Genomic DNA, 23,343 nt, shown 5'->3' with positions numbered 1-23,343 from the left:
TGTGAGATTTTTGTAGGGAAAGAGATAAGGGCGTGTTTGGATGGAGAGAAAATTACGAAGGTTTGATGCGGTGTGTGGGTGTCATATGAGCAGCTGTAGAGGGTTTTTGGATGGTGCCACGTTATTTGATAGTGGAAGGAAAAGTTAGGAGTGGGTTCTGGCCGTATGATGGGAACGGGGCCCACCAACTTTCTCTTTAATGATTTTTTTTGTAAGTGAATTTTGAAGAAAATAGGAAGATGAGAATAGTGTGAGATCAATTTTTATATATATATAATGAGGTTGATAATTGTCTGTACCAAATCATTTTCAGGATTGTTCTTAGAACAATATTTTTAGTTTTTTTATAACGAGATTTTAAGTATATTCATTGCGTTCCATAAAAAAAATAAAATCATAAATATACTAATTTGAATATAAATAATTTTGTTTTGATGCTGAAAATTATTCTCATAAAATGAGAACTAAGTTTTAAGGTTTCCAATTTAGAAATTGACTTGAAAGATAATTTAAGCTATTAGGGCATTTAATCAACTCGTGAATTAACACACCTTTTATTTTGTTTTCTGAGTTTTTGAATTTTTAAGGTTTACTTGGCAGCAGGCAACGTTTGAGCTAGATTTATGAAACTAATCAATTTACTAATTAACAGCTGGATCAAGTTTCAAGTTTAGATCAGCACGACCACGGACCAGGGAATGCATGGATATTCTTTGCATATTGTATTGGCACTTTAATGTCGTTATGAGCACTCTATACTCTGTAGTATCATAAAAATCACTAATACACCAATTCAGGTATGTGAGTTGACAAATGTTTGTTTATTTTGACTCAGATATTGAATCAGCCATGACTCGTGATTAATCACAATATTATAGAGGTTCGAGTGAATATGAAGAGGAGGAAAGGGCCGTTCATCACACTTACTCCTTCGCAACTCCATGTTCATAGTTATGGCAGCTCAATAAATTCTTTCTTGGTTGATTAGACAACTAGCTATACAGAAAAGGGAAGAAAACAGGATCAGAATAGTTTCCCAATTTGCACCGAATAAATCAACAATTTCTGTAGATAGAAGTACAATTAAGAGCTCAACATTGCTGTAACAAAAGAATGTTGGCCAAATTTTGTTGGAAAATAATGAACCCTATAATTTAGTGACCATTCAAAACAGTAACGTTTACTTCCAATACAAACCCTGTAAAAATTTGCAGTGACGACCGTATGAAACTACTAACTATACCCCAAAGGGACTTCATTCTGACCCAATTTTTTTTTTTTGATATCTTTATTCCCATCACAAAAAGAACCAGGCTAGTGAAACAAAAATATTTGGTAGGTAGTGGATCAGCGAGAACCAAATCTACACAATCACTACTTACCAAGGCTTCCACAAAATTTACGCATCATCTTCCTTTTGGTTGCCAGAGCCAGGGGTTCCAGCAAGCCAACCCCACACGCCACCTGAGCCCTGCCTATGATTTGCATTCAAGGCATGTTCAGAGGCAGCCTTTTGTCGTTGCAGGAGTTCAAGTTCTTTTTGCAGTGCCTCCATATTTTGAAGCTTTTGTCGTAGTTCCGCAACGTCAACCTGTTAGTTCAAGGAGTAATTAACACAAATAAATCTGTTTGGAAACTGGTGCTGCTATTTTTGGAAGATTCGCTTATTACTACACCTGTAAGTAAAAGGAGAGTATAAAAGAAGCTAGCAGTTCTTAATTAACATAATTCACCCTACTTATCGTAACAACAAGAAGGCGAATATTTTATCCAGCCATTGTTCAATCTCTTTTTTTGCACAGTAATTTTGTGGCAAACCAAACACCGTTTCTTTTCCCTGATATGTAGACATAAGATGATATTAGCCATATCTTCAGTTCTGGGTTGGTTTACTGAACTAGAGATATCTTGTGGCTGTTTTAACCAAAAATGAAAAGTTAAATGATGCATATCAGAGAAGTCAACAGATGAAGATTGTAGTTCTTCATGGAAGTTCCAATAATCCCCCCTGATCAAACCCAAAGAATGGGAAAAAAACAATATGAAGAGAAAGCAGCTAGGAAATACCTCTAGTTTGAAACATCTCGACTGATCAGCAGCAAGTTGACCACGTACAGATTGGAGCTCCTGTGATGCCAAGAGAACAAAATTAAGGGGCATTTGATATAGAAAGAAAGAACATCTTATGAGCTACAGAAAAGTTGATAAGTGGAAAACAACCACAGGATAAATTTCAGATGGCATGCAACTCTGGTACAAGATTTGACAGAAGTGCTCAAAAGATGACTAAACCTGTATGTCAGGTGATTACCTTGTAAAGATCAGTGTTACGAGTCTCAGCATCAGTTAACTCTTGCTTTAAATGGAGAGTTTGCAACTTCTCCTTGCTGAGCGAAGAATTCAGTTCTTCTCTCTCAGCCTTTAAAGTAGCTAAAAGATGCTCACTAGTTCCCTCACCTCTAGATTTCTGCATGGAATTCAAAGTCTTAAGGATGCAAATCCAAAACAACAATACAGCAAAAGAATTTGTGAATCTCTACATTTGTTAAAAAAAAATTGCAATTTCCCATACCATGGACCCTTGGTCAATGTTATCCATAACAATTTCCCTAATTTTGCCTTCATGCCCCCCTTCAAATTCAGAGTCTACATCTCTGGTGGGGTTTGTAATATTATGGATAGCAGAAACACTGTCGGGCACAGGAGTCTCTGCTATTTTTGATTCCAAAGTTGATTTGTGGCTTGGTTTAAGAACATTGACCTGACAGCAGAACAAAATCAGAAAGAAGGAAAGGGAGATGGGAGGGGAATCCACAAGAAAGGAAGATTGCTACTAACTTCATTGCTGTAATGCCCGTTATATCCTCCAAAAGATACAAGAATATCTTCACCATTATAAGAGCTCAACACCAAACTCAAGCCCTGCAATAAAAGATGGTCAGCTGACTGATTCTACTTGAGGGAAAAAAATCACAGTCAAGAAGGCCAAGCCTATCTGTCTACAGCTTGTCACCCCCTCAGAAAGTAATGATGGAATTGATAAAACGAATTCTAAGATAACTATAAATACTAGAGAAAGAAAACAACATCAAAGACTGAAATTGACAACACTTATACTAGCATGATAAATTCAGACTCCATTACAGAAGGCAGCAATAAACTCAACAGTTTAGATGCATCTAAATCACAATTCACAATCTCTACAGCACTCAGGTACACATCCTTGGATTACTCATAACAGCTAAACTGTTGATAATTTATAGAAGTTGCTCCTTATTAAAGCTCTATTAAAATAAACCAAGCAAAAAAACTTTCAAGACACATGGAAAACTTTTGCGCTCCGTAGATTTTGATGGTTGCAAAAAGTTTCACATGGAACACAAAAATCATACAACTTTCCAGTAAAATTACATGCAGCTTGAAATAGTTTACGATTCTGTGAAGTAAAATACCTCACTGGCAAGAGGAGCACGTCCTTGAACAGAAGTTACAACAGACCAGCCAAGTGTAGACATGTTGAGGACAGCAGTGTCAGAGACCCCTAAACAAAGTAGACAGAAAGGAATATATGAGATAAATTTATGAAGCTGGAGAGAAATTTAGATCATTCAAATCAAAATTCCTGCCCATTTTCTTCCATTTAAAACTACTCGACTAATAGAATAAAAAAATTCATTCTGACTGGGATCGATACTTAAACAGGCTGGGGACTTGCTACAGCCATTTTTTACAAAAGTAAACATGAAGAAATTTCCAGGAAAACTTTTTCCCTTTTTCCTTTGTGTTTATAATTTTACTTCATTCAGGACAAATGGAAAATATAAAAGGATTTGGTAGCTAATGCTAAATGCATAAGCTCCAAGTTGTAAAATATATACCACTCTTGTTGTCACCACCACCAACAATAAACCAATTCTCCCCAACTGTTACACCGGCATGTCCAGCCCGGGGTGTAGGTATCTCCCCCTGTTGTGTGGGTCTCGTCCATTCCATCTAAAAGTCCATGTATGCAGAAGATATTACTAACAGTACTATTGCACAAGAACAAAAAACACTGAGATTAGTTATCTTACAGTTTGCAAATCAAGCACATGCAGATCATTGAAACAGGTGGCATGTGAGCCTCCACCAAAAATAAGAAGGTAACGCTCGGCATGTACTGCAGCAGCATGATCAGATCTTGGAGATGGAGACACCCCACTGTAAAATAATAAAGAAAAATCAATCCTTGCTCACATTGTTCCATTTCTAACAGAAATCCGAAGATCCACTCACATTCATATCTCAAAAATTGGATGTGAGCTAGAAACATGAGATATTGTTGTGGTCAACAGAAAATATCATAATAGATTCAAAGTGAAATCTTATTTATATGTGCGAATCTGTAGAGTTGTATCTTAAATCATCATGGCATCAATTTGCGAGATTCATCTTACATGGCATCAATTTCATCCCAAGTCATGGTTTCTAGGTCAAGGATATGCAGATCATTCAAGAGAGATCTCTTCGCATCTTGTCCACCAAAAATCACTAAGCTTGTCCCGACAAGGGTAACTGATTGACCTCCACGTGAGATCTGCAATGCATGAAATATGCAACATTTTATACATTATATAAGTAACCAATATCATAAATGAGAATGGAAAACTGTTGAACATAAGTATTCCATTGTGATTCACTGTAACAGTTTCGGAAGTCCAATCCACAATTTCATTTCAAGTGTCAATACGCTAACATGTAGTTTTGGCTGAAAATCACAAAAAAAAAATAATTCACAAATTTGGCAAAAAGAGAAAAAAATTTAAGTCAAGATTTAAAATTTCTTCTTTGTGCATCAGCTCAGCAGACTCCAGCTTTGAACTTTGAATAATACAGTGATTGAGTATTTTTGTTTTGTATGAAATGCAGTAGATGCAAGAAAGGGAAAAAAATACATACCGGTGCTTTCCCATAAGTCTTTAAGGTTGACCAAGTACAAGACTGAAGATCAAATACCTTGACTGTACAGGGAAAAAAATCAAATATTAAGGCAATGTTGGTTTAAATCACTCGGCCACATAATGATAATACATTATATACCCTGGATAGTTTCAGAAGGATCCTTTGTATGTCCAGCAATGGATAGAAGCTTGTTCTCCCATGGTATCTGCAGAAACAGAACACACAGTGTCCTATTCATCAACATGTGAGGATAATTCAATACCACTGCACACTTGTCTGCAGATGGATCAGCATATTGCGAGAAACTTGCTTCAAGAAGTTCACATATAAAAGGAAATTCAGTTATATACTAACCAAGGAATGGCCAGCACAAGGAGTTAATTTAGCTTGATAATGTCCCTCCTGTGGCTCATTCTCAGCCTTAAAATTGACCTTATACCATGACCAACTTCTCAAATCCAGCACCTGCATAGGGCACCGAATTTTGAGAAACAATATAAAAAGGTGTGTTGGCATAGCTGACAGTCATTTTGAACAGTAATTAGTTCAATGTAAAAGCAAAATACACAGTAAAATATAAGAGGTAAAATGGAGTTTAAAAGCACAGGACCATGAAATGTGATATTTAAAACATTCTAGAATTCCAGCTTTAGTTTGATATAGAGCATAGCTTTTCAGAAAAAAATAAGGATTATATCTGCACCAAACAAATAAATATTTACGAACTTAGTTACATCTACCAAAATAATATTCCAGTCTATGGTTTGCCTACATGAAGATCATTGAGATAGCGGCCATTGTGATTTCCTCCATATATGTACATCTTATCTTGAACAATTGCTGCTCCATGCTGGAAAATAAAAAAGAGCTTGTTCAGAGTGAATGACAGGAAAGCAGAGGAAATGAAAACAAACGAAAGAAAAGGGAACAAGTGCAGTTGCCATTTTAAAAGGTTTTCCCACCTCATATCGGGCTTTTGGCGGTTGGCCAGTTATTGGAGGTGTAATCCATTGATCATAGACAGCAACTGTCCCAACATCTTCTGAGACGACATCTTTATCCTGAGATTCTACAAGGGTTCCGTCCCAACATCTTCTGAGACGACATCTTTATCCTGAGTTTCTACAAGGGTTCCATTCTCAGTAGAAATGGTCTTTGTGTCTGGGAAAGAGTTTCCATTCTCGATGACATGCTCATCTGAGTAATGCTACAGGAAGCAATATCAGGTAAGCATGCAAAACTCAGGAAGGAGAAATTAATGATAAAAGGTGCAAAACAAGGCACGAGCATCACATTGATGGCCATGATGAGCATTGTTTCCTTCACTTCTTTCCCTCCACTGTTTTGATTTTAAGAAGAATAAAGGAAAAGGAAAGCTCCCTAATCAAACAAATGCAACTCACTAGAAACACACACATGGACACACAAGCAAGGTATGCTTGAGCAAGCCTCCATACAAATGAGACATAAATATACACTTTCATTGGATCTGTTCAATTAAAAGTCATGTACTTATGTGAGAGCAGAAGTGGCATTAGCAGTGCAATTTGAAAGTTCTTGGTTGAAGGTGCTGGTGGTGCCTGTGGGGGGCTTTGAAATTGATGTGTTCTTGATGGCAGGTGGTAGCAGGGTAGTAGCTATGCATTGTGTTGGAGAATGGTTTGGATTGAGGTAAGCAGTGGCACTTTAATGACAGCAGCTGTGATGATTCAAATAGCTAGTTGGTCATTGCTCAACATTTTCCTTCCCTCTAACTGAAATTTTCCTTGTTCAATATTCCAATTACTCTCTCCATTTTATCCTTGGCTTAAATTGTGTTGCCTAGAAGAATCATACATGGGGTGTTCAAAGGCCACAAATCAATTTCCACACATACTTTTATTATGTTGTTTGAGTTAGGAAATGTGAATTAGAAAACCATTCAGGTGCTAAAAAGTGGTCACATGACACTGGTATCATCTGTGAATTACACATAAATAATTCAACTTGTGCATAAACAATCATGCACACACCTAACTAAACAAAGAGTCATTAGGACAACTAACAAAGGTATTGGTTCACATGTATACTTTGATATTCTTTCTTATGTTAACTAGCAGAAATATCAATCTCATCAAAACATATAGAAGTAACTCATGGTTAGAAGATAAAATATCCAGTATGAAAGAAATGAAAATAAGCTCCATCATATAAAACTCAATGAACTCACATTCACTTGTGTGTCTGTGACAGACTCTGAGATAGAGTTAGATGCTCTAGAGTACCAACTTGGATCATCTTCCTGCCAAAGAGAAGCAAAATAATATTAAATTAACTTGTATTAGAATCATCATGAAAAGATGAACCTGAACACCCTATTGCCATCACCTCCAGTATTTTCACAAAGAGACGCATGGCTTCTGTGGAAGCCATATTTCCAAGCCCCTGCCAGCTGCACAAACACCAACATTTTTTGAGCACTTTCATCCATGCATTCAAACAGATTTACTATAATGAAAATACGATGTGCAAATTAGCAAATGAGAAATAAAATGACAATGGTACACCATCTAAATCACTAGATGGCAATCTTTTAGAGATTCCGGCAACTGTTCACTGGATCATAACAAGCACATTATATTGGCCTCCTACTTCACAAGAGACAGATCCATCCATCGAGCTAACCCAAAGGAGTTCAGGAACTAAAAATCACCCTCCTTGGTGCAACAAATTAAAAATGATCCTCTAAATTCCACGAAAAGTTTTGAATCCACACTAATCTCCCCAGACACAGTCATGTTCTCCATTTTACACGTTGCTTTATTGTTTCCAATTTCTTCACATTTTCTGCTCCAACCTTCCAAAATATCGTACTTCACCTATTGCGCATCTAGCCTTGGGTGAATAAATAACAAGTACACACTAAATACAGATCCAAAAGCAAAACTAAAAGCAGATGAGCAAAGCAAACAAACCTTTTCCATTTGCTTTGTTCTACAGCCTTCCAGCTACTAGGTTTCGGCACATTACACGGTCCAATTGTCGCCTGCAATCACATTCCAAAAACTACCAAATTCACTAAAAAATTCGGATTAACACAATTCACTCCAAACTCATTGCGTCGTAATAAATAATTAACAAGAAAACTAACATTTTCAAAGCACAGTATAATTTTTAGTCACCCTAGATCCACTATAATTACACACTCAAAACGCGCAACATTTGCAAAAAGAAAATAAACTAGAAAATAAGTAACACTGATAAACTCATAAATCGCGAAAAAAGAGAAATTAAAGAATTAAAGACGCAAATTATAACATAGAATCGAGCTAATAAAACCTATAATTAATAATAAAAATAAAGGAAAATAGAATTAAAATTCGCGCCAGAACAATGCGAATCAGATCGTGTAATGTACGAGTTGAAATAGAAACGCGATGGATCGGGGAAAGGAGATGGAGAGGTGACCTGCTGGTACAAAGCGTAGAGAAGGAGAGCGGTGTCGTTTTGGAATTTAGAAGAGACAGTGATGGTAGAGTTGTGAGATCCATCAAATCCAGCGTATGATGCCGCTGCATAGAATCGCTCAGGATATGCGAGGCCAGAGCTTGACCTCGCCATCGCCATTTGCATACGATAATTTATCAATTAATTACTCTCTCGTCGTGTTTCTGACTCTTTCTCTGGTTTGGTTTGAGAGATTTGAAATTATTGGCGTCAGAGAGAATGTGAAATGGAAGGAAATATTTGGTTTTCGCAGGGGAAGTGCTTATATGGTATGGAGATGTTTTATAACGAGGTTATGTTTATTTTTAAAAATGATTTTTATTTGAGAATTTATTAAAATAATATTTGTTTATATTTTAAAAATTATTTTTAATATTAATATATTAAAAAATTTGAAAATATAAAAATATTAATATTAAAAAATATTAATTTAAAATAAAAATAGAAGAATTTAAAATTTTTTCTAAAGTGCTTTTGAAATACAAAAATAAATAGGAATTAAATGATAATCATAGTTATTGCATTTTATGGAGACTGAGTTAATTATTATTTTAAAAAATTAAAAATAATTAATTTATTTTATCAAATTACTAATTAATTTGGATTTTTTTAACTCAATTCATACGGCATTAAACCAAACCAAATTCAATAACTGTGGGTTAAATGGGATCTTGTTTTATTTTATTTATTTATTTATTAATATATATTTTTATGCTCTTGCCTATTGGATCTCTTTGTATGTTTTCTATTTATTGACATTAATGGGTGTTTGGTATTCTATGGTCTTTTCGTTTTTTTAAGGTTAGGGGAAAAAACATTAAAAACTTGTTTGCTTTCGTTTGACTATTTTTTTTTAAAAAACAATACATACATACATACATACATACATACATACATATTAAAATTAATGTTTTTAAAATATTTTAAAATATTTTTAAAAAATAAAAACACTTTTAAAAATAAACTACGCTGCTATATCGGACTTTTTATGTGGTGTATTTTTATTTGGGCATTGCGAATATGCTGTCCATTTGTATTTTATTATACATTAATTGGAAATAAAAATTGTGTCAATTCCAATGGATTGAAAGAAGAAAAAATAACATATTTTGCCTTTTATTTTAAATACCTGATACTTCACTCAAATGCAGATTTTCTTCAGATCATATATAAATACCTTACTAATAAAATCTTATATAATCACATTGCAGCCACAAGCAGTAACATCTCATATCATTTACCATGTTAATCTATTAATCTATAAGAAAATGTTGGATTTGATTAAACACTCTAAAAGAACTAGATTATTTTTATACCATTTTACTATTCATATGAAAACAATGAAGCATTTTAACATACATACATACATATATATATATATATATATTTTTTTTTTTCTATAATTCACTTACCTAGCACGCGAGTCAGTGATACTAGTAATATTATTTTTAAATAGGTAATTTTTTTTATAAAATTTCATCATTAACTTTGTTGTTTTTTTTTTTTAAAAAAAATTATTTGTTTTTACGTTGTTTATCTTTTTTTTTTTGACTGGCTTATTCCAGTTCTGTTGAACTTCATACACAGTAGTCTGAACCTTAAAACCGGAAACCGACAGCAAGGCAAAACAGTTGTACAGTTCTACTGCTGGTGTGTCTGGTCTGTGAAACACAAGCCGTCCACTAAAAATTCTGCTAAAGTCACTCTTCCTAGCTTATACTATAATGAAGAGCAGTATTTCTCTGGCTCATAACTCTCGTTTCCCTTCTTTATATACATTATTATTTCACCCACAAAACCGTCTCTCTCAGGTAACCTTTGCTCTTTCCTTCCCTCTTTTTTTTTTGGTTCTTGATAGTCTTTGCTGATCCGGGTTTGATTGCAATGCTTGATTTCTCACTCCTTTTTTTTGGTAAAGAAGCACCCAATTCTTTAATTGGGTCTGGTTTTTCTGATTCTTTTCTTGAATATTGTTTCTCTTTCTCTCCCTCTAACAATTTCTCAAGTGGAAGCTTTGTTATGGTTATTGTTACTGTGTTTTTTCAATGCGTTCTGTGTTTGGATTGAAAGTTTGGAACATGGGCTATCGATTTATTGACGAATTTTGCTGTGTCTTGCAATGATTTGATGAATTAAGTTAAATTTTGAAACTTGGCAGTGTAGTTTTTTATTTTATGTAGTTTTTGTATCTCGCGTTTCTTGCAAATCCATTATGGAAAAATCTTGTTAATTTTAGTAAGTCTGTTTTCTTGTGTTGGGGTTTTTCACATGATGATTGCGAATGAATGTCGTGTGTTGGAGCTTTGCAACCTGTGTGGTTTGAATGATTGCTTACTCTGTGGTGCTATGTCGTGACTTGTTCTGGATCTTTTGGTTTGTATTGTTCTATTTCAGATTGGTGTTATGAGCGTACAATTGTTAGTTAAGTGTCTTGTTCTTGTTGAATTTTTCTGTGACACAGCTATAATGGATCACCCACGATCATCCTTGGCTAATGGTGAGGAGAATGGTGGTGGGATTCCTGATGACTTGCGCTGCAAGAGGTCAGATGGGAAACAGTGGAGATGCACTGCCATGTCTATGCCAGATAAAACTGTTTGTGAGAAGCATTATATTCAGGCGAAGAAGAGGGCAGCTAATTCTGCCTTGAGAGCCAGTCTGAAGAAGGCCAAAAGAAGATCGCTGGGTGAAAGAGATATTTACTTGGAGAGCAAGAGTGATGATTTTGATATACCACTTGTGAACATGAAAGTTGAAGAGGAACAACCGTCTTTTGTTCCATCAAAGAGGCACACGGAGAAAGTACCAAAAAGTCAGGCTCGCTATTCTCCTGAAACACATATAAGGAGTTTGTCTGGTCGGAATTCTCAAAAACTAAATGATGATTCTCGAAGAGATATCAAGTTTGAAGAGAATCGGAGGTCATATAAGACGCCTCCTCTTTTAACTATGGATTCATCCAAGGGTATATCACAAAGAAGCTTTGATGCCAGTGCTATGACAGTGAGTGAAATTGAAATCGTACTTGACAGCATGTTTTAAAATGTTGTTATTATACTGTACTGTTCATTTATGTTTTGCATGGTTGCTTTCTCTTCTGCGTCAACTTGTAGATATTGAGATGAACACATTGTTTTCAGGAATACTCTGATGCAAACACAGATTCTTCTGAAGACATTGGTGGACAAACTTGTCATCAGTGCCGAAGGAATGACAGAAATAGAGTTATTTGGTGTCCCAGATGTGACAAGAGAGGTTTTTGTGATAACTGTATCTCTGAATGGTGAGGGTTGATCTCTGTTGCAAAAATGTATTCATATTTCCAACTTATAAGCTCAGTCAATGATTTATTCTGTACTTCTAGGTACTCGGACATTCCACAGGAAGAAATTGAGAAGGTTTGTCCTGCATGTCGTGGGATCTGCAATTGCAGGAGTTGCTTACGAGGAGATAATATGGTAAAGGTATTTCACTCATGAACTGAAGGGACCATGTTTCTATTATATTGTTAAGTTTCTTATGTATCATGAACAAATAGTATTGGGATTATCTTATCCATTGAGGATATTTTTTCCCCTATAAGTTGCAGGCGAGAATACGAGAGATACCTGTTCTAGACAAATTGCAATATCTCCACTGCCTATTATCTTCTGTGCTTCCTATAGTTAAGCAGATCCATCATGAACAATGCTTTGAAGTAGAGCTGGAACAGAGGCTGTGTGGTGAGATGCTTTTTATATTTTAGTGGCATATGGAGTTTAGAATGCTTTATAAGCTTTTACCTGTTATGTGACTAACTGGGCATTACTTCTTCAGGAACTGATATAGATCTTGTCCGGGCCAAATTGAATGCTGATGAGCAGATCTGCTGGTATATTAAGTAAACTTATGCACTGCTTTAATGTTCTTCTTTACTGTGCATATGAATTGAAGTCAGGACCCTGGTCTTTACTTATCTTATAAAATAATCTTGCAATTTGATGAGTTCAGAAAGCTGAATTATAGCCTGTCTTCTAGATAGGGTTTTTTGGAGCGTGTATAAGTACAATAGATTCCTCATCATTTCAAATATTGTTGTTCATTGTAATTTATCATTTTGCAGCAATATATGTAGGATACCAATCATTGATTATCATCGGCATTGTGCAAATTGCTCATATGATCTGTGCCTCCATTGCTGTCAAGATCTTCGAGGAGCATCAAAACATGGTGTTGGAACTGAAGTGAATGAAAACCATATTAAAAGGAGAATTCAAGACAAAGTGACCCTATCAAAATTTGTGATAGACTCCCGAGGAAGAATAAATTTATCAGATAAGTACCAAGGCTGGAAGGCAAACAATGATGGCAGCATTCCATGCCCTCCAAAGGAGCATGGTGGTTGTAATTCCTCATCATTGAACCTAAGCCATATTTTCAAGATGAATTGGGTAGCAAAACTTGTGAAAAATGTGGAGGAAATGGTCAGTGGCTGCAAGGTCTATGATGCTGACACTCCACAGAAATCTGGGTTGAGTGATTCCACACTCTGCCAGTATGCTCATAGAGATGATAGTGATGATAATTTCTTATATTGCCCCTTATCTGAAGATATAAAAGTTGATGGGATAAACAAGTTTAGAAAACATTGGGTCAGAGGCGAACCTGTTATTGTGAAGCAGGTATTTGACAGCTCATCCATATCAAGCTGGGATCCAATGGCCATATGGAAGGGGATCCGGGAAACATCAGATGAGAAAATAAAAGATGAAAACAGAACAGTGAAGGCCATAGATTGCTTACACTGGTCTGAGGTGTGTTTTCTCTCACTTTTGCTCATGTTAGGTGTATGGCTCTTTTTTCTTAATAACATCAGTAAATAAATTGTTGTTGTGTTAATCTATTGATTTCCATGATATGTGGTTTTCTGTGTTGGCAGGTTGATATTGAACTTGATCAGTTTATCAGAGGATACTCTGAGGGACGAATCCGGGAAAACGGTTCACTAGAGATGTTGAAGTTGAAGGATTGGCCTTCCCCCAGTGCTTCTGAAGAGTTCTTATTATACCAGAGACCCGAATTTATCAGTAAACTGCCTTTCCTTGAATTCATCCATTCGAGGTTGGGTATTTTAAATGTTGCTGCAAAGTTGCCCCATTACTCTTTGCAGAATGATGTAGGACCTAAGATTTGTATATCATATGGGAGCCATGAGGAACTCAGTGTGGGCAATTCCGTAATCAATCTTCATTTCAAAATGCGTGACATGGTAAGTTTTATTTGTTATTTCATTGATATTGTGGCACTTTCTACTCGCATGTATTGCTGTTGAAATTCATGTTAGAAGATTTAAACTATAGGTCCTAGAGTGAAATTTATCATTTGTATACAAACTTTGAATTAAAGCATACACATGAGGTGTTTTTAGAACTGAAATCTTACTAATCCCATTGAGATCCTAAATTCAATCTACTTGGTTCACAAATAAATTCTTCATATCTCTAACATTGGGTTGAACAAGTATTTTACAAATTCGGTTGCCTTCCAGTGCAATAAGTGCAGCTGTGGCCATGCCCTGTACAGAGAGCCAACATGTAATATTAAGTGGCTGTTTATTTGTTTTTTTCTGAACAATCTCACTTGTCTAAGGTGTCTAATATGGATTGGCATTGCTGAGGCATGGGCAGGTATACTTATTGGTGCATACATGTGAAGCAAAGGCAAAACATTGCCAGGAGAATGGCTCATTTGACCCAGAAAAGAGCTTGGAGGAGGGAAGGTTGCCTGAAATATCACTTGGTGGGCGTAATATACAAGATGAAGTGAAGACAGCTGCAGAAAAGAATGAGAAAATGGAGGATGAAGGGGTTGATAATACCACTAGCATTGAAGAGCTTGAGAGAATTGAAGATCAAGGGGCTGAAAGAACCACCAGTGTCCCAGGGGTTGAGAGAACGGAAACCATTAGAACGGAAGAGGTTGAGGGAATGGAGGGTCAGCAGTTGAGGAAAAATCATGATGATATCCCTGTAGAGATTCACACAGGAGTTAGTTGGGATGTCTTTCGTCGGCAGGATGTTCCTAAGTTAACTGACTATTTGCGAACACGCTGTGAGGACCTTTGGAAGCCTGACAATGCAGTGCATGATTTTGTAAGTTGACCTAGTTATCTTTGGAATGTACCTTATATTTTAATCAAGACAAATGGCTTCTATAACTTGCATGTTGCTGATCTTATTAATGGGATCTCAGGCCACACATCCCCTTTATGATGGAACAGTTTTCCTAAATGGGTTTCATAAGAGACGATTGAAAGAAGAATTTGGTGAGTAACAATAGCATTTCTTAGTTTTCAAAATAGATAAAATGGATCAGATTTAGCAGGAGTCAGTTATTCCTGCTTGTTTTTAGTTTTTCTGTTGACATAGTCAGGTATACGAGCTTCTATTTTGTTAGCATAGACCTTCCTATTGTTTATTTTGTTCGTAAGCAGGGTATCTGACTTTCCTATTATTTTTCTTCCTCAGGAGTTGAACCATGGTCATTTGAACAGCACCTGGGGCAAGCTGTATTCGTCCCTGCTGGCTGCCCTTTCCAAGTGAGGAATCTTCAGGCAAGTTTGTTGCAGTTAATTGGATTCTGAATTCTGATAAATATAAGTGTAAAACAATCTTAAAACATCTAAACTACAATGATGAAAATATATATTTTATTTTTCAAATGGTTGGATATTAATTGATATCCTTAGTATAAATGGTTTTGTGATTTTCCCAAATTAGACCAAGGTTCATTCACACCTTTTTTCTTGGAACCAGCATTAGTCTGTTTCCAAAGTTGCAACATATTCATCCTTTATCCATTAAAAGTAAAAAAAAGAATAGAAGTTTCATTCTTGAGGAGATGATTTTAGTTGTGGTTTCCAAATGATGTTGCTTTAATGGGGCTGCTTCTACTGTCCGCAGATGAATATTTTAGGCCTTCAGGTTAGGGACATATTTATTATCGAACAATGGGATAAAAAAAGGTTCTTTAGTAGTTTGGGGGACAGGCATATGCTATAGAAAACAACACTTGTGAACAGCCTGTAGTTGTTGCTTTTGTTTCCTTCTTTTCTTCTTTTAAAGTCAAGTACTGTCTGATTTTAAAAGTCTTATAAAAATACTTACAGTTTCCTGGACTGAAGATATTTAGAGACCATTATGTTTAGAGTGGTTCCAGAAGCTTTAGCTTTTATTTCCGATTCTTCTGTTAATTGTGAATTTTGTAATTCTTGAATTAGTTTTGATATAGATCCGTCTAAATTGTTGACATGGTTAATTCAGAATTAATTAAATTCTGCATTATAATTATTTCTTTGTTTTCTTCTTGTAAATTTGCAGTCCAATGTTCAGTTGGGTCTTGATTTCTTATCTCCTGAGAGTTTGGGGGTGGCTTCTAGATTGGCAGAAGAAATTTGCTGTCTTCCAAATGAACATGAAGCAAAACTTCAAGTTTTGGAGGTAAGAATCCTGAAACTTTCCTCGAAAATTCAATGCCTCCTTTTCCTTGAAATTCTTTTGTTCTCTTATCAATGATTTCTTTACTTTCTATTTGGTTTTGATACAGGTGGGTAAGATGTCACTCTATGCTGCTAGTTCAGCCATTAAAGAAGTCCAGAAATTGGTGCTTGATCCTAAGTAAGCAAAACAGCTTGACTTTCATTCCACTGCTTACTTTTGTCTGTGTTTTGAAATCTTTAATTTGATTTTTGTGATGAGAAATAAAAGTGAAATTAACATCTGATGCATTGGCCTTGTGGACCTGTGGCATCACACATATCCCAGTTAGGGGTTAACATTAGGAGTAAGGTTTGAAACAGGACCATGGAGTGCACTTATATCTAGTATATTTTCCTTGCCTATGACCTAGCCAACCTTTTGAGCGATTCTTGTTGTATTTTATTGGATATTTTTGCACATATATAGAATAGTTGCCTTCTCCCATCCCTCTATCTGTTTACTGGGATTATAAGATTTATAATTTTTTTTGCAGGCTTGGAGCAGAAATTGGATTCGAGGATCCTAATTTAACTGCAGCAGTTTCTGAGAACTTGAAGAAGGTTGCTAAGCCAAGACAGATAAGTTGTGCTTAAATTAGTGTACATTATTAGTGATTTAGACATAGAAAAATAATTTTTTAAGTGGCTGAGATGCTGCCTGAGGGAATTTAAATGTATAAATGTAAATTATGTTTTTTTCAGATTATGGCAGTTGTAACAGCAAAGTTTAAGTAAAAGCTAACTAGTTTTAGGTCATTGCTGTTTGATTGAGGTTTTGGATTGTTTACTTTTTACTCTTATCATATCTGATATTGAAATTCAAGTAACTTTGGTCTTAGGGTTTCCCTCAACTTCATTGAACCCGCGGCAAATGGATTCAGTTGCAAGTAAAAATTTCAGCTTGCCGCAACAGTAATTTAGCATGACTTGAGTACTTTTGAAGTCAATAGCATAAAGTATAATCTTTTGTTTTTCTGTTAAACTGTGTAATAATGCTCCTGGACCAGCTGCCTTGAAATAAGATTTCAGGCGAATACAAACTTCAAAATGTCTGTTCTTTCTCTTCTGTGCATTTTTTTTTCTTTATCAAGAGATGATACTAAATGAATCTGCTATCCTATAAAAGTCTGCCTTCACATTTGGCCATGCAGATTCCGGTGCTTGTGCATTTAAGGTGTATAATCTACCACCGCGAGCACAACAAACTGCTAGATTATGCCGGTGAAATGCGGGGCTTTCAACTCTGAATTCCAGCTTGTAGTAATTAACTTTGCTCAGAGAGTCCTCTCTTAAACTTGATTCTGTCAAAGTACCTTTCACGTCAAGGCGTGCTCCTGTGATTGTCCGAACCACAGCTTCTCCTACCTCCTTAGGCCCTCCAAATGCTTCAATCCTACAAAATTCACAAATGAACCTTCATTACGTGTTCTATCTTTTGAAAGCTTGGATCTTAGCATCAGTTTTCTAGGTACTCACGAGAAGTCAGGAGGGACTTGTGAGACAATGACACTAACATTGAGTTCACCACTTGAACCTGGGGGGCCAAATGCAACAACCGGTTCATTCACGTTCTTGCGCCGCCCATCACCAGATTTCCCATTATTCAGTGGAGGTGGATCGAGTGATCTCTCATATTCTGTCTTCTCAGCTGCTCGATAAAGCAGCCTTTGATCTCCAACCCAAGTTGCAGGGTATATGAATTCTGCTCCCAAAAAGCACTTATAGTATTAGAAGAACGCATCAATCTTATAGGTGCCAAGAAATCATGTTAAACAAATTCATACAACAGAGGACTCACTAACCAAATCCTTCATTTGTCTCGATGCATCGGCTATACCCTCCAATTGGATAAAGCACATCAAGCTTAACATTTCGACCGCTTTCCGGTGATAATCCAAGAAGAAAACTAGTAATCCCACCAAAATTTGCACCGACGGCCACCAGAGAAGCTGAACCAGCACCAACAAGTAGACGACGCTGAAAAGTAGATGCCAGAGGTGCAAACTGTTCGGCTGGAGGCCTAGGCACCTCTGGGAAACTCTCCTTCCTATCCCCAGATGATTGAGTCATGTAAATCTTTTGGATGGAGGCATTTTTGCATGCTAGAAAGTGATGCTGCAATGCCATGGTATATGCTTTTCCAGCTGTGTAGCACCCTAGCTAGCTTATCAACTTTAAAGTTGCTCACATAACCTTTTGGACTTGCCAACTGTTATTTGATAGAGGGTGGTGCAGTTTTAGGCTCTTGGAGAGAGGTACAAAGACTTGCCCTTTGAAAGTGATAATGCTACCTGATTTTCGGTGGTTCTCATTTTCTTGTTCACAGGGAATGCTTGGAGCCATACAAATTTCCCTGTCCAGCCTCCAGCGCGTGAAAAATGCTATGGGGTGTGGACCTATGGCGGTGCCCTGGCTCATGCACCAAGTAGCTATTCTCGTCATGGAAAGTCGAAACCCTTTTGTGGGCTCAGTCAATTCGATACGCAAAAAGTTTGGTCTGGGCCATTGCATGTCACAGTCTAGCTCGGCTGACTTTTCGTGGTTTCTTGGGTCTAATGCGACGTGTCCCATAGTTAAAAACTTCGCACTTCGATTGAATGCCTTAACTTCAACGATTTGACGAAGAGAAGCGTCTTTTTCCCTTTTTTTTTTCAATAGTGGTATTCAAGGTCGTTATTCAATCAATTGATTTAATCTGATTTTTAAAAAAATTAAAAAATATTATTTTAATCCTTTTGAAAAGCAGGTTTTAATTAGATGGTAGATTAATTTAAATCTTTGATTGAGTTATCAGTGGTGATTTTTTTTTAATTTTTATAAAACCTCGCTCTTATTAAGTTCCGAATTAATTGGTTCTACTCGGATTTAATAATTAGTACTTCAATTATATGGACATTTAAATTGATATAAAATATTTTTATCAATCGAAACTTGATAAATCAAATTATATATATATATATAATTAATCAAATCCAGAGGTCGCTTTTCAGAATTGAACATGAACTTTTCGAATTCAAAACTCTCACATGCCTTGTTTTTCGAACATCAATTACAAATCTATTTTAATTAGGCCTTACTATAACTAGTTGATAGATAATGTGAGATTTGTAACGCGGTGTAGGGATTTTTTTGTAAAAGTATTTTTCTATTAAAAATATATAAAACTAATATTTTCATGTTTTTTTATAATTTTTAATATTGTTATATTAAAATCATGGAAAAAAATTTAAAAATTATCAATTTAATATTTTTTAAAATAAAAAAAATTGTAAAAAAAATACTTAAAAAGCTAATCAAACCAATAAAAAAAACCCCACCGATGATGTTTAACCAAAAAAAAATAAAATAATGATGGTCACACACCAATTCGAGTCGCTACACAAGTCTCATGATAGAAAGAACTTTGGAGTGATCAGAGAAGAGTTTTAGAAAGAAAATCGATCTATGTGATCTTCTACTCATATTGAAGTCGCTAATGGTGGGCCAAAAATCCTCAAAACCTTGCTTGCTCTTTAGCAAAACACTTGAGGTTCTTCCCAGCTGGCTGATACAATTAACTTGAAGAAAAAGAAGTGATGATAGAAACCATTACAGGGACTATAGCTATAGAGGTAGAAGAAAAGGAAATCGTGTAGAGTATTTTCTTAATTTTTCAAACATCCCACAAGGGTTTCTCTAGTGCTGCTGCTTGTTGCTGCTCAAAGTGGTTCAACCCTTGCATCCTTGGATGACTAATTCCTCGACTGAACTCCATTTCTTGATGATTATGTTGGTCATGAAGATTCCTTTGCCTAGAGCCTCCTATCCCCAAGAAATCAACAGTCATCATGTCCCCACTAAATCTTGATAAACCACTTGGATTAGCTCCACTTGTTGGACTACTCAAACGAGGGCTTGAATTTGCACCTTGAAAAGCATTCTCATTGTTGCTGCTAGCATGCTCCATAGTCTTGAATAATGCATTGTTTTGATCCAAAACTGCACTAAACATCCCCATATCATTCAATACAGAGTTCCCAACACCACCGTTTGAGTTGAAAAACTGGTTAGCATATCCGTCATCACCACCTATCACATGAGATTGGTCATTTTGGGCATGCATTGAACCAAATGTTGGCGGTGCCATGCTTGTAACAAAGCTCTTTTGCATCATGGGAGAGCTCACATTGTTACTGCTTGCAGTTGCACCCATTTGAGCTGCTTTTTGCAACAAAGCTGTAGCTGACATTGATGCCGAGCCAGCTAAATTATGATGACCATTTCCTTCAAAGATTGCTGATGAATTTGCATTCAACTGAAGGGCCGAGGAAGAATTGAATGGCATGCTTCTTGAACCACCAAAAAGGCTTGCGGTGTTACTTGAAAACATGCTTCCTCGTGACGGTTTAGGTGGCATGAGTGCTTGGGGTAAGGACAGTGAGTTTTTGGTGTCTAGATGGCTATAATTAGACATCATGGCAGATTGACTTGGAGGATTATTGTTGATGGCCATGGAGGAGGGTATGAGGCTGGAGATTTGGCCTTGTATGTTTGGTTCCATGTTGGGCATTAGTCCTTGATTCACTTTGTTATTTTCTTCAGCTAGGGCATCACAGAAAGCCCTGTGAGTGATGAAGCTATCCCTCCTGCGTGCTCAAACAACTAACTATCAAACCCTAATTAAAAAAACTAAACATTTTAAATATAAAAATGCTGTGAGATAGAGATAGAGAGAGACCCTCTACCTCAATGGTAATGTAATTGAATTAGTCTTGTTAAACATTAATATGATGATCATGACAACTATATTTATGCTGAATAACTAAGCCTAATGAAAGCTTAATTAAAAGCTTGATTGGGACTTTTGGGTAAAATAATGATTTCATAATTGCATATAGTCAAACAAAGACTTGAAGCAAAGCTAGGAGTGCTGTCGAGGTACAGATATCCCATTAATCAACAAGCCACTATATTTATATATAAAACAAAGTGGTCCCACATCATGACCAATCAATGTGCTTAACCTACCATTAACCACAATCATCTTGCATGCATAGACAAGTACTGTATATACAAGTATGGCCTCTAACTAATTCATTTTTTTTGGGGAAATTAATTATTAAGTAGAAATTAAGTAATATATCAGGTTGTATTAAGCTAGTTTCTTGAAACTTTGAGAGATAAAGATATGAATATAAAATAAATATTTTTAAAACAGTTTTAAAATGAATTTCAGAACTCTCCTTTCTGTTTCTGTTTTCATTGTTTTTTATCTTGAAATGATAAATTATCGCTATCTTAGTGATCAATGCAAAGTACAAACCTGGAGAAGATGGTTCCACAATCACATTTGTATTCCTTAGTCCCACAAGTCTTGACATGAGCTTTCCAATCCGACTGGACAGCATATTTCTTTGAGCATTTGTCACATTTCCATTTCTTTTCGCCATGTTTTCGATAAAAATGCTTCTTAATTCCTGTGAGATCACCTAATGCTCGAGCCGGATTGTGATGAACACATGAAGGTTCTGGACAAATATAAACCCTTTTTCGAATTTCACCACTTGCTCTTTGCTTTAGCTTCCATGGTAGATTATGGCCCCGCCGATGCAATTGAAGATTCTGGTCCCTTTGGAACCCCTTGTTGCAAATCTCACATACAAATCGATTTGTAGCCATAAGAGTTTTTGGTGATAGAGCAATAACATCAGCACTAGGGTCTGCCACATATTTCATGTAAAAAACAACTCTCTGATCAGAATATATAGATATTTATTTTCGTCAAATTTCATAATTATATAAAAGGGTAATAATAATTCCAACAAACTAGCCATATGTTAAGCACAATTACTGCTCTATCATGTTTTTAATTAGCTTGTGATAGCAATAATAATCATACTAATAGGCACAAAACTTGTAGCTTGCTTGTTCTAGGCGCCGAACACACTCATATCTATATGATGGTGAACCTGTATGTTTTTTGGTTAGATTGTTGATCCATGGAGACTAAAGAATCATCAGTGCAGCAGAACCAAGAGAGAGATGGGGAGAGAAAGAGTGAGGAGACTAAAGATATGTATATTCCATGAAGGAATATATGTTTTTCTTTTGCCTGAAACAGTTAAAAAAACAAGACAGAATTGAAAAGGAGCTAGCAAGGCAAAGCAACAGTCCAATGCAATGATTGAGATCCTAGCCAGTAATTCAACCACTTGCAAACCAATAATTCTGATTTTTTTGAAACCCAAATAGCCATAGAAAAAGAAAAAAAAAAAAAAAGAAACCATGAACTATCAAAAAGAAGCTCATAGTCCATAAGCATACAAAAAACCAACAACAATTTAGAGCTCATCATATCATCAAGGCTGCTATATAGTAAATTAAAGACCATATTACTTAGGTAAAAAAGGGTTAAAACTAAATCAAGAAACAGAACATTATATATTTTCTTTTAAGAAATCAATAAATAGCAGAAGTATATATCTACATACCAGGATTTCCAGGCATGTTTCTTTTCTTCTTGAGTGGCGGTTGCTGCAGCTGTTGAGTAATAGTGGAGCCATTGCTGTTAGTAGCAGTAACAGTGCTTGAAGCTAAGGATTTTAAGTGAACTTCATCCCCACCACCTCCAGAAGAGAAGCTGCCAGTGCCATCACCTGTGGTGTTTGACATTGAAGGAAGGAAAAGGAAATATGATAAAAAGAAAGGGAATTAATTTTTTTTTTTGAAGATTTAAACCTTAATTTTTGTCTTTCTTTCTTTCTTTCTTTCTTTCTTTCTCTCTTACTCACCAAACTTCCTTGTTTTCTTTCTCTCTTGTAATTTGCTTGTTTTTGGTAGAAGATGTGTTGTTTAGTGCTTAAAAATAAACAAAAACAAAAGCATGAAAGTTGGAGATTTGTTTGTAACTTAGAGGAAGACAAAAACCAGGAAACTCCCCTTCATTTCTGGTAAAAAAGAAGAGATAGTGAACAGGCTTTGTTACAAGGAGAGAACAGAAGAAGAAGAAGAAGCAGATCTTCTTTGGAGGCATCTTATAAATATATATTAATGTTGTTCTTCTTCTTGCCCCTAGCTTTGTTGAATATTAAGGTTATTGCCCTTCCTCCATATTTAAACCTTGAAAGATTCATCTTGTATAGTATATATTACGGTCAAACACGTCCACACAATTTCTCTTTTTCTTTCTGTAATTGATATTTCTTTCTTTCTTATCCTTTGAATTCTTAATTCCCTCCTTAAATATGTGAGTGAAGCTTGTTTTTAATTTTTTGAGATCATCTTCAATACCAAGAGAGCTATCAATAAATTTAACTGCACTTATAAGTGTAATTTCCACAATTTTAGAAATTAAATGAAACACATTAATATCCATAAATAATTAAGCTCTTATTTATAGTGGTGAATGAAAGGAATTGATA

The 23,343-nt window shown here is 35.7% G+C and overlaps 5 protein-coding genes across 10 annotated transcripts in view; 1 reads left to right on the top strand and 4 right to left on the bottom strand.

Moving 5' to 3' along the window:
- Positions 1-111, bottom strand: part of LOC105134211 (Tudor/PWWP/MBT superfamily protein) — a 5,673-nt gene extending 5,562 nt beyond the window's left edge. Inside the window, exon 1 of one of the 2 annotated variants that reach the window (XM_011038546.1) lies at positions 9-111. The gene's annotated coding sequence lies outside the window, so the exon portion shown is untranslated. The remainder of the gene's footprint in view (positions 1-8) is intronic. The other variant, XM_011038547.1, reaches the window with a different exon arrangement.
- A 933-nt stretch (positions 112-1,044) lies between these two features.
- On the bottom strand, positions 1,045-8,694 carry LOC105134210 (acyl-CoA-binding domain-containing protein 4). Its single transcript, XM_011038545.1, has 19 exons — positions 8,389-8,694; positions 7,896-7,966; positions 7,309-7,372; positions 7,151-7,222; positions 6,047-6,148; positions 5,904-6,002; positions 5,714-5,791; positions 5,296-5,406; positions 5,080-5,146; positions 4,939-5,000; positions 4,437-4,576; positions 4,074-4,200; positions 3,879-3,993; positions 3,453-3,541; positions 2,839-2,922; positions 2,573-2,761; positions 2,312-2,467; positions 2,068-2,127; positions 1,045-1,591 (listed from the first exon to the last, which is right to left on the bottom strand). The coding sequence occupies exons 1-19, from the start codon at positions 8,551-8,553 to the stop codon at positions 1,400-1,402; spliced, it is 2,043 nt and encodes a 680-aa protein (XP_011036847.1). The 5' UTR covers positions 8,554-8,694; the 3' UTR covers positions 1,045-1,399.
- A 1,315-nt stretch (positions 8,695-10,009) lies between these two features.
- LOC105134208 (lysine-specific demethylase JMJ25) lies at positions 10,010-16,781 on the top strand. 5 transcript variants are annotated; one of them, XM_011038543.1, is made up of 14 exons: positions 10,010-10,238; positions 10,889-11,430; positions 11,568-11,710; positions 11,783-11,885; positions 12,017-12,149; positions 12,244-12,298; positions 12,530-13,220; positions 13,346-13,675; positions 14,094-14,558; positions 14,659-14,731; positions 14,934-15,019; positions 15,786-15,905; positions 16,012-16,082; positions 16,438-16,781. In XM_011038543.1, exons 2-14 carry the CDS (start codon positions 10,894-10,896, stop codon positions 16,535-16,537), a joined length of 2,907 nt encoding a protein of 968 aa, XP_011036845.1. In that variant the 5' UTR covers positions 10,010-10,238; positions 10,889-10,893; the 3' UTR covers positions 16,538-16,781. The 5 variants fall into 5 exon arrangements, with proteins under 5 accessions (XP_011036845.1, XP_011036843.1, XP_011036842.1 ...); XM_011038541.1 differs by having other exon boundaries at positions 11,783-11,891; XM_011038540.1 differs by having other exon boundaries at positions 11,783-11,891; positions 12,011-12,149.
- A 105-nt stretch (positions 16,782-16,886) lies between these two features.
- LOC105134207 (psbP domain-containing protein 7, chloroplastic-like) lies at positions 16,887-18,286 on the bottom strand. The gene is made up of 3 exons (XM_011038539.1): positions 17,746-18,286; positions 17,420-17,645; positions 16,887-17,336 (listed from the first exon to the last, which is right to left on the bottom strand). Exons 1-3 carry the CDS (start codon positions 18,068-18,070, stop codon positions 17,030-17,032), a joined length of 858 nt encoding a protein of 285 aa, XP_011036841.1. The 5' UTR covers positions 18,071-18,286; the 3' UTR covers positions 16,887-17,029.
- A 1,080-nt stretch (positions 18,287-19,366) lies between these two features.
- Positions 19,367-22,951, bottom strand: LOC105134206 (zinc finger protein NUTCRACKER-like). Its single transcript, XM_011038538.1, has 3 exons — positions 22,414-22,951; positions 21,246-21,642; positions 19,367-20,568 (listed from the first exon to the last, which is right to left on the bottom strand). The coding sequence occupies exons 1-3, from the start codon at positions 22,592-22,594 to the stop codon at positions 19,596-19,598; spliced, it is 1,551 nt and encodes a 516-aa protein (XP_011036840.1). The 5' UTR covers positions 22,595-22,951; the 3' UTR covers positions 19,367-19,595.
- Positions 22,952-23,343: the final 392 nt, after the last annotated feature.

The sequence above is a fragment of the Populus euphratica genome, unplaced genomic scaffold (genome assembly GCF_000495115.2).
Source record: "Populus euphratica unplaced genomic scaffold, PopEup_1.0 scaffold158.1, whole genome shotgun sequence".
In the NCBI taxonomy this organism is placed as follows: Eukaryota; Viridiplantae; Streptophyta; class Magnoliopsida; order Malpighiales; family Salicaceae; genus Populus; species Populus euphratica.
This window is presented reverse-complemented; position numbering and strand designations above follow the sequence as displayed.